The sequence below is a fragment of the Acinonyx jubatus genome, chromosome B1, assembly GCF_027475565.1.
Source record: "Acinonyx jubatus isolate Ajub_Pintada_27869175 chromosome B1, VMU_Ajub_asm_v1.0, whole genome shotgun sequence".
NCBI classification, from domain to species: Eukaryota; Metazoa; Chordata; class Mammalia; order Carnivora; family Felidae; genus Acinonyx; species Acinonyx jubatus.
The window spans coordinates 14,424,424-14,436,975 of NC_069382.1; the positions used below are offsets into that span (position 1 = coordinate 14,424,424).

General features: G+C 41.9%; 1 protein-coding gene across 7 annotated transcripts in view; it reads left to right on the forward strand.

Moving 5' to 3' along the window:
- STOX2 (storkhead box 2) overlaps positions 1 to 12,238 on the forward strand; it is a 269,212-nt gene extending 256,974 nt beyond the window's left edge. For all 7 annotated transcript variants that reach the window (XM_053216273.1, XM_053216274.1, XM_053216275.1 and 4 more), the window contains one exon: positions 5,724 to 12,238. In XM_053216273.1, coding sequence (XP_053072248.1) covers positions 5,724 to 5,919 — 196 coding nt within the window. In that variant the 3' untranslated portion in view covers positions 5,920 to 12,238. The remainder of the gene's footprint in view (positions 1 to 5,723) is intronic.
- Positions 12,239 to 12,552: the final 314 nt, after the last annotated feature.

Here is a 12,552-nt window from a genome sequence, read left to right on the forward strand (position 1 = left end):
CTGCACACGGGCACACACACACATACACCTACCAGGGCCTGGGGCTTTATGCAAATAACTTGAAACGTTTTTTGATTTCACAGTTTTAATTCTGTGAATGCGGGTTAAGGGTTGTGTGAGCTGTATTGTTAACAACCTGTTTCTGACTTCTTTTTCAGGAATTGAAACAAATGTTTCTGCAGCTGTAGAGATCACCAATCTGGACTGGTGGGTTGGCTCCCTTCCTCAAACTTGCATCAGGCCAATCTAACTAGGACCAACATTTTCCAGTATTTTTCTTCTATGCGTATATTGCCCCCATGCTGGTAAAAGAAGTTTGTGGTTTTTTTTTTTAGGTCCTCAAAAATAATAGCTTTTTGGGTAGAATGAGTGGTCAGTAGTCAGTTGGGGGTTGGGTATAAATTAATTGACTCAAAGACAGGGGTCCCTCTAGTGGGAATGACAGATCTCAACCCCTTGGGGCATCCAGATGCTTGCTGCCACTGCAGTCCTGACTCTGTGCGCCCCCTTTCCCTGCTTTGCTCATACATTTCAGATCCACAGAGAAATGGAATCTTGTGTCTCTCACAGGAAGATGAGGGGCCCTTGCTCCATTAGATCAAAACGTGTGCCCACACTTTTATGTCTCCTCCTGCAGAATTGACAGAACCCATTTAGGCACTCTGATTATAGCTGGTAATTCAGCAAAGGGTTAACAGCAGAGAGCATGTAATGCCTGACTGGCACGTTGAGAGCACTAAAGTGGTTCAGGGGATAAGAAAGCCAAAGAGCGTCTGTGCAACTTCCTTTTTTTTCTCCTTAACTCTTCCTTCTCCTCAAAGGGCAACTGGGGACCCAATTCTTCTAAATTCTACTCCAGATTGGTGACTCTGAGATGCAGAAATACTACTGAGAGGTTGACATTTCTCATGAGTTGTGATTCCCAAGATTCTACAATATATTTTAGAATTTTAACAAGTACCCAGATACGATTATATGCTTCATATATTATTTTAATTATTAAGAATTAAATGTAGTTCTGTTATGATTTCACTTTACTCTGGATAATTTGGGGACGGAGCATTCCCAAATCCAAATTGGGAATCGTTCATCTGTCTGTCCCATATTAGACCTTTATTATTCCTTAAAGGGCTAGTTCTTGATTATGATGATGATGATTTTTGCCATGTAACCTTTTTTTCCAAGTTAACACGTGTGTGGAAGTCTAATGTCTAAACAAACCACAGAGACGGTGCTCTGGCGGAAGAGGGTGTGAGGCCAGGAGCCCCACATCTCCTCTGCCTGTCCCTCCAGGAGCCCTAACTGACCTCAGGGGGCCATGGCACTCAGTGTGAAAACCACTGGTCTACCTATTAATGACTTTTCTAAAATACGACTGCTGCTAAATATTTTTTAAGTCCCAAATCAAATCAAATGTATATATCCTTTTCTTTCTATTTCTGTCTTCTCTTTTTTTTCCTCTTGAGTTTCTAATAGTGGGTGCAGGAGAGGCACATTGAAGGTTTGTAGTTGATGGTAGATGTTCAAGACCATTGCTTATGGAAGGTGTGGTTTATTTTGCCTGTACCTTATGTTCGACTGTTTCTTAACCATATAGACACTACCTGACCAATGCTTTGAACACCAGCTTTCAACCTTGCACAGTGCCCGCTTGGCCCCTGCACCTCCACAGAGGGAAGGCTGTGGTGCTCTAGAGATCATTGCTAAGAAGATATTGAGAATAGCTTAATGGGTTCTAACTCAAAACTCTCCCACTACATAATAGTGAAAGGAAGGTTTTTGGCTTGGGGGCAGATAAACGCATATATTCACGAAATCGTTGAACCAGTCTCGCCATAGAATGTATTGTTTTATCTCTAAATTTGAAATGCAGAATATAGAACTTATGAATGGGATTATTTCTTGACATAGGCTTTATTTTCATTTCTTTAATAACATACTTAAGGTTAAACGCTTTGTCCTGGTAGGAGGTAAGATCTCTCTGAGGAGACAGCCTTCTCACATTTAGGGATGTGTCTGTCCACTACTATGAGGGAGATTTCTCTACTGGAATATGCAGACCGCCCATAAATTTCCCGCGGTTAGATAACCTACAGAGCAATTCCTAATTTTGCCCCTTTCGTATTTAATATCCTTTGGTTAGAAGTTATGTCAAAACTTACTTACTATACCTGTTTTTAAACTGTATTTTCTGTACACCTCAATTGATTACGTTGTTTTTTGATGCATGAGGAAGGTCTGTGAAGGAGAATGGTTGAGTTATAGGGAGTTTTATTCTATGGCATGAGGAGTATTTTAGCCACAGGGCATTATCAGACTGATACCTCTCCACTGCCGTGAGATACAGAAGTCTTAAGTGGGCCATTTATTCGAATCTTCCAGTACTTAATTCACTGAGCAACTAAGATCCAACAACAATAACAAAACAAAACAAAACAAAAAGACCAAGCAAGGTGATGTCCACACTCCCAGCTTTCAGTGCTGGCTCACAAGTCATGTTCAGCCACATTTCCAGAATTCTTTAGTCCCTTTCGTTGGGGACTAAAGGGTTTTGAAAAGGGGGGATTGGGGAGGGAAGGTAGAAGCTTCAACTGTGCTGGGAGATCTAATATTGAACACGAAAAATCTTGACCTCAGAGGCCTGCTATTCCAAATCTGAGGCCAAAAACTGCTTGAAAACACAGTGTGAAAATCAGAGGTAGCACAGCTTCCCGGGAGGTGTCTGCTTTGTGTACTGCGGGAGCACGTGCCTGTCGGAGCGCCAGGCCAGTGGAGGCACGCTCAGCCAGGGCACTGAGCAACCAGTGTCTTGGTTCACCTCTTCTGCTTATCAAATCCTGAAATCTTATTTTGAAGGTTGCACTCCACTATAGCTTTCTTTTTCAAGAAAGTAAGAACTTTTAAGTGTGAGGAATATTTTTACTGTTAACGCTCTACCTCCGTCAGCTTTTTCAGGATCATGCCCAGAACCCTCATTATGAATGCCGCTCACCCTACTCATTATTACGGCAATAATGAAATATATCCTTTGGGGACACTGGAGTACTATATACATTTATCACTATTAATGACTCAGGCCAAATGTGGCCAGAGGCATCTCAGAGCACCTACAGCTCCCAACTTAGATGATCTCTTGCAGTGATATGTGTTTATGGTGTCTGGCATGCCTTAAAAGCTGGTTGAAAAAGTTTAAGCTGGTTTAAGGCCCTTTGGACTTTAAAGTGCATCTTGCACTAGGAAAGATGTCATTTAGTCATGTATGGATTCTGAAACCAACTCATCGGAGCTACTTAATTCATTAGATGCCAGATGTACAACCGAAATAATATGTATCTAGCTTTTTAATGTACAGGTTCCTTGATGCGTATTTCTTCACAATCACCCTGTGAGTAGGTGAATCCCATAACTCTCCCCATTTTAGAGATGAGGAGATCAAATACTATAAAAGGTTGCTGTCACGATTTAAGAATGAAACTGAAGGAACAGGGCAGGAAATCTTTGGGGTTCTCCATGTTGATTGCCCTTTTTCCTTCCTCCGCCTCACCCCGTGCCTCAGCTGTGGTGCTAGCAAGCCACGGATGACTTTTCTTAGGGAAGGTGTAAGGCAGGTAAGTAGGTGAGTCTAGCACTTTCCATCCCTTTAGTGCTGATGTTTTGGGGTATTCTTTAGGTATGCTCAGATCTACTGTGAGCACAATGAAAGAACATGATTTACTTCCATGAACATATTAACCTTCTGGGCGTGCACTTTGCAGTCAAGAAAAGTCCAGTTGTCTTTGTGGTGGTCAGTGAACAAACTTCCTTTTAAACAGTTACCTGTTTACCTGGCTCCCGGGTGAGAAGCAAACTCAAGGCCACAAGGGGTTAGGATGAAATAGTCCATTCTCTAGGAACTACTGCCAAAGTATAGGCAGGCCCTGCCTTCCCAAAGTTTGCGTTCACAGCCCTTGGCTTTGACGAGAGACCCTACTCATTAATGGCTTTCTTCCTTTGAAAGCAAAAATCTTCAGACTTCTTTCAGATCGCAGAAACAGGTACTAACTTGGGCCTTTCGTAAAAGTGAAGAAGCGTCATTGCGAACATTAGGAAAGCAGGTGTATCTACTTTTTAACCATTTCGGCCTCTGGAAGGTTTCATGGGAACATCCTACCGTCAGATGGTGGGAAAACCTGCGTAGGGTTCAGACAGCATTGCTATCTGTTCCGATGGGAATGAAAGAGCGGTGGTGAGGCTGTCCACTTCAGTAGTTTGACCTGTTGACTGGTTCCATCAGGCTTACATCAGGGATGGGGGCCGACTTTCAGAGAATATTTTCTAAACTTTGAATCTGTCTGGTAGGGTGGATGGATATTTTGAGCGTCTTTGTGGTGTCTTCAATCTCTTTGTAAACCAGGCTTCTTATTACCATTTTGAGGACTTTGAACCTGGAACCTGTTCAGTTCCTACCAATCAGGCCAAGTAATTTTTTTTTTTTTTGGTGTTTATTTATTCTTGAGACAGAGACAGAGCATGAACAGGGGAGGGGCCAAGAGAGAGGGAGACACAGAATCCGAAGCAGGCTCCAGGCTCCGAGCTGTCAGCACATAGCCTGACGCGGGGCTCGAACCCACAAACCGTGAGATCATGACCTGAGCCGGAGTCGGATGCTCAACCGACTGAGCCACCCAGGCGCCCCTAAGTAATCTTATTTCTAATGCTATTGCCCTACACATTTAAAAGGCTAATGTTCTGAATCTCTTGGAACAATAAAACAAACTCACAGGTTTCTGACTTAGAAAAACTGAAAGAGAGGGGCGCCTGGGTGGCTCAGTCAGTTGAACGTCCGACTTCAGCTCAGGTCATAATCTCACGGCTCATGAGTGTGAGCCCTGCGTCGAGCTCTGTGCTGACAGCTCAGAGCCTGGAGCCTGCTTTGGATTCTGTGTCTCCCTCTCTTTCTGCCCCTAACCCACTCACATTCTGTCTCTGTCTCTCTCAAAAATAAATAAACATTAAAAAAAAAAAAGAAAAACTGAAAGAGAAATAGAAATGCTAAAGCCTTTAAATCACCTCTACTCTGAAAAATAAAATATTTCTACCAAAGCAGGGGGAGGGCATGTAAGCTTCACAAATTAATGGGGAAATTTTAAGAGTCCTTTTCTGAAAATATAATGTATTTCCACAAAAGTGTTAAGATTGGAAACAGAGGTACCAAGTGCTTTAAGAAGAATTTTATTCCCATCAGTGTGGCAGATTAGCTAATGGCATGCTTGAAGTCCAACCAGAGTCAAAATCTGCTAATCAGGAATGAAAACAGCATCATTAGGGGCAAAACTGAGTTTATTCAAGAGCACTTTTCTCAATGAATTTCCAGCCTGAAATGAAGTCACTACGTATGTGTATTTAAGAGGATTCTTTTCTCAGATGAATGTGTGCTAGCCATCCATCACATCAAATTTGGAAGTGGTTTCCTTGAACGGGAAGGGAAGGGGAAAACATTGAAGATGCGTTTAGCTGGGTGGAAAGCTGTCATTCAGGGTGCCGTTTACTAGAACACGTGTGTGAAAGCTTCTGGAGCCCACGCTGAAAGAGTGTATGTGACTAATCAGCGTGAGATGGGGCATATGTGACATCATGAGCCGACAGGAAATCCATTAACTACATCATTTGCTCTTCCTCTGGGGCTCAAGAGGTAATTATTTATGTGTAAAACAAAACAAAACAAACCCTTTTTACTCTTTTAGCACTCGGGAGAGCCTGGCTTCCAACACGTCAAGCATTGTTGAAAGTAACCGTCGTCAGAACGTTACCTTGAGCCCGGTGCACGGTGGGGCTGGTCCGGCTTTCAGCTTCCGAGCAAGTACGGACCCCGCGACGAATGAAGCTGAGAAATTACAGAAACCTTCCAACTGCTTGCAGGCTTCTGTTACCAGTGTGTGACTGTCGTTCTGCCTCAGATCTCCTGGCTCCTCCGACACAGCCAAGTTTACGACACTGGGACTGATGTTTACATCTTGGGAAAGACGAGCATCTCGACCGCAGTTTTTGTGTTTACTTAAACTGTGCCGCTGAGTAGGCTAGGGCAAAAAACAAAAATCTTTATTTCGGAGTATTGCTTTTCACATGTATGGCTCTGTAGCAACCGAATAGCAGTAGTAGGGGTGATATGTATACTTTTGCTTCACTACTTGTAACTGAGCACACATAGGAAAGTCTAGACACTGTAAGTGTGATATGCATTCCAATGTCATGAAGTTGCCAATTCCATTTTTAAATGCCACAGATGCGTGTTGCTCCCAGTCTGTGGTCAGAGGGTGCCACGGAACTGATCCTTGACACTTCCAAAAACAAAAACAAAAAAAACAAAAACAAAAAAAGCGTAAGCCACCACAAAACGTCAAATGCGAGGGTCCGCCTTGAGGGAGATCAAGGTCAGACTGACCAGAAGGGACCCCAGCCCCTTGTGTGTGAATTGTTCATGCACCAGTCATTTCTCACTGTGAGTTTTCGTGACATGATTTTGCAGGAGCCCGTGGAAGTGTGTCAGAAGGGGTCGTGATCGAAATTCTGGGAGTGTCTGTTTTCAGGATTTTGTTTTTAAGTGTAACAGATGCTTGTCTGAGTTTTTAACCTTCCATAATCACAAACAGGAATATAGGCCTTTGATTCTGAAGTGGACGAAGGAAGGGGATCCCCAGCCTGGCTGGGGCACAGCACTGAGTGATGGAAGAGGGAAATGTGGACTCTTAACTGGTGTTAATCAAATATTTAAGGAAGATAATTTCCTCCTTGTGATACTTATGATGATCCTATCTTACTATAATAGATAACAATAATTAGTTTGTTTAAAAGCAAAATGTTCTTTGTGATACAAATGAAGAGTATGGCCTGGGGATGTTATTCTTTCTAATGGAAGGACATTAATCTATTTTATGTAGTTTTAAATAGAATGCCTAAATTAGGCTATGGGAGATCATTTTTAGTGGTTATAGGAAAGAGCAAATTTAGGGAGAGTTGAACTTCAGGCCTTTTATTCCTGGAAAGATATCTATAGAGAAAACTTTAAAAAGTAATTTTTGATTAGAACTATACATGTGCCCATGTACTTACCAACAGGATGTGCTCATTCTGCAAGTATGGTATAATCCGAACTTGTACTCCCCCCAAAAATCTATCAGAATGACAATTATGCATACATGAACTATGCCAGAGTGATGTTTACAGATACTTTGTAACCAATTTCAGGAGGCGTTTTTAGGCGGATGTATAGTTATTGGCCCAACTTATTTCAGAATGGTTTGTTAACGTTTTGGTTTGGTTTACAACGTCATGCTGAATATGGAGAAGACTCTAAGCAGCAAAGGAATACAAATAACTGGGCTTCCACTTTACAGAGAAGAGACACTTCCAAGTTCCCCCATTTTATTAAGAACCATGGTAGATACTGAACAGGTATTTGCAGAAGGGTTACATATGACACAAGTAAAGTCTGGCAAAACGTTTTAGTTTAGTGGCACGTGATATTTGGAGCCACAGACCGTAAAATACATACCCAAAAATAAATCTAAAGTCTTTCCGCCTCGGACTTCAGTAATTGGCATAAAAATGTGTGACACATTTCTGCTTCAGTATTAGGTTCAATCCCTAGGGATCTGTTTAAGGAACGCAGTCCTACACATAGTTGGACTGATTCTTGAAACATATGGATACTCCCTCATGCGTTTTCAGATATTTGCAAGTTGCATTGAGTCAAACTGGACTCATCAAGCTTAGATTCCTTTTTTTTATGCCTATAGTGAAACGTCAGCACGTTTCTTGGTAAGCCCCTATGCCACTAAAATGCTTAGGTCAGTTGGCTTTGAGTCTCATGCCTTATTTCTTCCAAGGCATGCCCTGATTGCCCAGAAATGAACTATTTGTCTCATGGCTTAAATATGTCCGGAAGGAATGATAATGTATCTAATAGACTATACACAGAGTCTATTTCCTTGGGGAGGTATATACCATACGGATACTAAATTCTTCTGTCTAAATTCGTTTTGGGTTTTTTTTTCCCCCCAAAAACCTGCTCTCAAGCGCTGAATCATACCATCAGTTCATAAATAACATAACCATTGAAACAATACATCAGCCTCTAGTTGATCCTCTGAAAATGGCCATTATTATAATCAAATGCTGTGTGGACAGGAAAGGAAAGCATTACCCTTTAAGAGAAGCTTTAAAATATGACTTTATCAATAGTTCACAAGAAATAGGTTTACAGAAGATGTTATTCAAATAAAATGTGTATACCATTAGCCTGATGCTACGGGGTACATGATTTTAAAAACAACCAGAAACTCCCTTGGACCTGGAGCCATTAGTGTAGAAAAGATGGGCTTTAAAGACCGTACAATGGAAGCAGACATTCCGTGTGGAAATATCCCCGTCTGAATCTAATCAGGATTCTTGGATGGGGGAGGAGTGAGGCGGCAGGAAGCATGTTACGGATGTGACCCGAGATGGTCAACGGCGAGCTTCTTAGTGACCAAACGCTCGGCCCGCACCAACGTTGCCAGCACCCGTTTCCTCCCCTGCGCTGATAGCTTTGTGTTACATAGCTGCTTATCCAGTCTTCGCTTAGAGTTTCTTAGCTGGAAGGTTTACAAAACTGAATCTGGTTGAATCTCTGCGTAGCGTTCAACTTTCAAGGGTCAACCCATCTGTCGGCATTTTGCACACATATGTATTATGATACAGCATATTACTTTATGGTAATTTTTATTTTTACATAGAACTACCTCCATAAATTTGATGAAGCGGCAGCAGTGTGTTCAAGTGTATTGTTCAGAAAAGCAAAGTTGAAAACTTTCGTAAACATTCGGCCATGGCGTTCTGTGTGTGTGTCAGTGGCTGCCCGTGTGGGCTCGTGACTTTTTCATGGCCGTGGTTTTGTTTTACGGCATTATTTCGCTTTCAGATGTAAACCTGTCTCTCCTCTCTATCCCACAAAAGCACACTCGATTTTGTTACGAACGAAACGAAGTTGAAATTTCTTGTCTTTCCACCCCACCCCACCCCACCCACCCCATTCCTGCCAAGAGTTCTCTCTGGCAAAGAGCCGATTGGTACACATAATTTAGCCAGCTCTCTACTCCTGAAAGAATCCGATTTGAATTCTAGGTTTTCAGCAGAAGTCACACCAGATATGTGGACCGTGCCGGCTTTGAAGTACTTTGGGCCTCGCTGCTTTCACGCACACGCTACCATATCGAGCCCAAACTTCATTTTAATTAAAAGAGCAGTGCTGTGTACTCACCACGTGTGCTAAATAATTTGTATTCCATTTTCTATATTTTGCACATCTCAGGGGACCTTAATGAGCATATGAAAAGGGGGGGGGTGCCATCAAATAGAGAAAACTAACAGAAGAGCTGAATGGGGACCAAGCAGGATAAAAATACCAAATTACTGCTTCTCTGATGTTGTGAAGCTCAAGTTCAGGAAGCATAAGTTGAAAGTTAAGCTGAAGTAACGATGACCTGAACACCAGCTGTTCCCAAGTCTCCCTTTCTTAGAGCCCAGCCAGTGGTTCGAAGATGTAAATTTAAATTATATCGCAATCGCCATGGGGAAGAAAAAACCCTGTTTGATGAAAAGAAAAGCATTGTGCGTTTTTTGTTTTGTTTTTCTTTTAGGTTGGCACAGCTCTGTAAAACCCTACCCAGGACGAACCACATATTGCCACCAAGTGTACTTGAAAATAAAGTTTTTAACTTAAATTGTAGGCGTCTTGCTCACTATACAATAGTGAACCTATTTTGAAAAGTCTCACCATTTATAACATGGGCAGCATTTGGAGCTTGATTAAAAGCCAACAACAAACTATCATGACTTTGCCCGTTCATTTTGGGATCTCAAAGTGCTTCCAAAGCATTCAGATTGACAATTAACAAAGCAGGTCCTGTTTGTAACACCCATACTTGAAATGGACAAACAGAAGGAGTGACTTAAGATTACCCAGAAACTCAGTGGCAGCTACCAGTGACCTATTTTCTAACTGATAGACCATCATGAGAAATCACTAAATACAATGCTGTTTTTTCTGATGTGTGCTAATAAAGTCAAAGGAAACAAATACAACTGTACACTTTTGTCCATTTTCATTCAAAAAGTTCAGGGTGTTTGGAATTTTACAAAATCCACCCAATGCCATTGCGGTCAGAGGCAGATCCCAGACATACACCCTAGTTTACAGTTTCCTCTTGGGCTTCTTTAATTCCTGTGCTAAAATACCATCTTTCAGGAACATGTGCTCCTGGCAGTGGAAGGTGCTGAAACAGAAATCGTAATTTAGAACTTTATCAAGTACTCTTCACAGTACTACTTTTAGCACAACAGAAATTCAGTACAACGTATTGAGTCCTACCTGTAAGAATCTGGATTTCCGAGGGAGCTGATCTAGTTCTAAGTGTTTTCTCGAACTAGGAGATATCAGATCCTTGCTGGGGACCTTCTCCATTGCCACGGGCCAGGCACAGAACCAGCCGGAAGCATGCTGTCAGGCGACAGCGGACCCCAAGCAGAAGCGATCCTGTCTTTTCCTGTCCCTCCCTGCCCTCCTCCCCCACCCCGCCCAGTACTGTCCTGCCCATTCTCTTCTTTCTCTTCTGTTCTCGAGACATGCTTCTGCACGTGTTTAGGCTCAGGGAAGCCAGGACACAGGAAGGACGAATGCAAAAGCAAGGAAACCACTGTTTTGCTTTGGGTTAATAAAATATGGGCAGGAAGGAGATTACGATCAGTCTGATCTTTGCCAAGTAAGATAAAACAATCAGCTGTCATTCCATCATTCTCCCAGAAGGTTCTACAGTATTAAGGATACATCTAATATTTTCCCATAGATTTTTATTTAGGAGACATTTCATAAATTATATATACGAAAACTTTCATGATTAAATTTCCCAGTGTGTTGAAAATAGGCATTGGCATGTCCCTGATTGAGTTAATCTCTGCGTCTTTTTTAGCAGCATCCCAGAGAGAGAGTCCCCCAGTGATTGCTCCTCCAACACATAATCCTGTGTTTTCACAGTTGTTCTATGACTTACAGTTGCTGATTTGCAAGGTAGAGAATTCTATGAGGCTCATGGGGGACTCAACTTTCTTATGATTGTATATTATCAGTTATAGGGCTTTAATTGCTCATTGTTGGCTGCAGATGTGAACACACATACGCACACACGCACACACACCCTGCCAACGAGGGAAGGGGGAGTTTCACGAGTGAGGCAGCAGTGACCCTGGAAGCAAACGTTAAGGCTAGAGGCTTGGCCTGTCCATGTACAGTGCCTACGCCTCCCTGTCCAAAGGCTGACCTTGGCACCCCGTTCCTTGCTCCCACCAAAAAGAGGCACCAAATCTGAGATCTGAGAACTCCTCCAGTGTCAGTCCTCTGCAGTTACGGAAAATTCATGAAGTCCACGCTCAGCAGCTTCTTGCCTGCCTTTCCTCGGAGGTCCTGCCTCCCTGCCTCCTTCCCGGTCCCCCTCCTAGATACCGATACACCACCACGGTTTCCACAACGGAAGCGCAAAACAGAGTGTGGTACTGTGCACACGTGATGGGTTAGGACTAGAGCTGCCCTAGGGTCACCTTCATGTAAGTATTGACAGCTACAAATTACAGTCCTTAGAGTAGTTGACATAGATACTACTTTCTAGAAGAGAATTAAATTTCAACATTAAGTTTAAAGGGATCATAATTCTGCAGGTATCTTTCTCTGAGTGACTGAATGTGACTATTGCATTAGGGTAAATGAATTAAGAAGTGCAAGTGGGATTTACTGTATGTTAGAAAGGAGTTTTGCAGCCAAGACTGCCTTGAATAAAATGTGTTTGCACTGAAAAAAAAAAACTTTAAATTACTTGGTCTCTGGTTGCTGTAAAGGTCATCCAAGATGGATGTTCTGTTTATATTGTATAGTATTTCATATGAAATAATTACAGTTCATGAAATGTCTTCCCTAATGTTACTGATTTATGACAGCACATTTGTAACATGGTTTTTATCGTGCCGGTGTGCCATATTGTAAATGATGATTGACTTGTCATGCTTAGTATAATAACTTAAAAGGAAAAAAAAGCACAGGGATTTTTGTAAGTCTATATTTGAAAGTCCCTCCATATGGTAATATTGTGTTCATGTTGTTTATGTAGTGTTGTGTGAAATATCCATTTTGGATTGTGTTACTTTTTAAGATATTAAATAACATTTGGTTATATGTCTAAGTGGATTTATTTTGGTACTTGAGCGAAAATACTTTAGGTGAGACCAATTTATTGCTCTCCTCAATTAACAGGAGTTCGTAGCAAAATTTTTATTGCACAGTCTTAGTGATTAGAGCTTTTGAATGAAAACAACTGAACACAGAAATATCTAATCAGAATCTTTTTCCAGGAATATTGAAAAAGACACATTTTTGGCCAGCTATTCAAATTTAAGAGTTAGGCTTAGAGACACAAAGGATTACGTCTTCTGTGAAATCAGAAAGCGGTGGGGTTGGTTTGTTTTGTCGGCCCTCAAATCACAACTTCT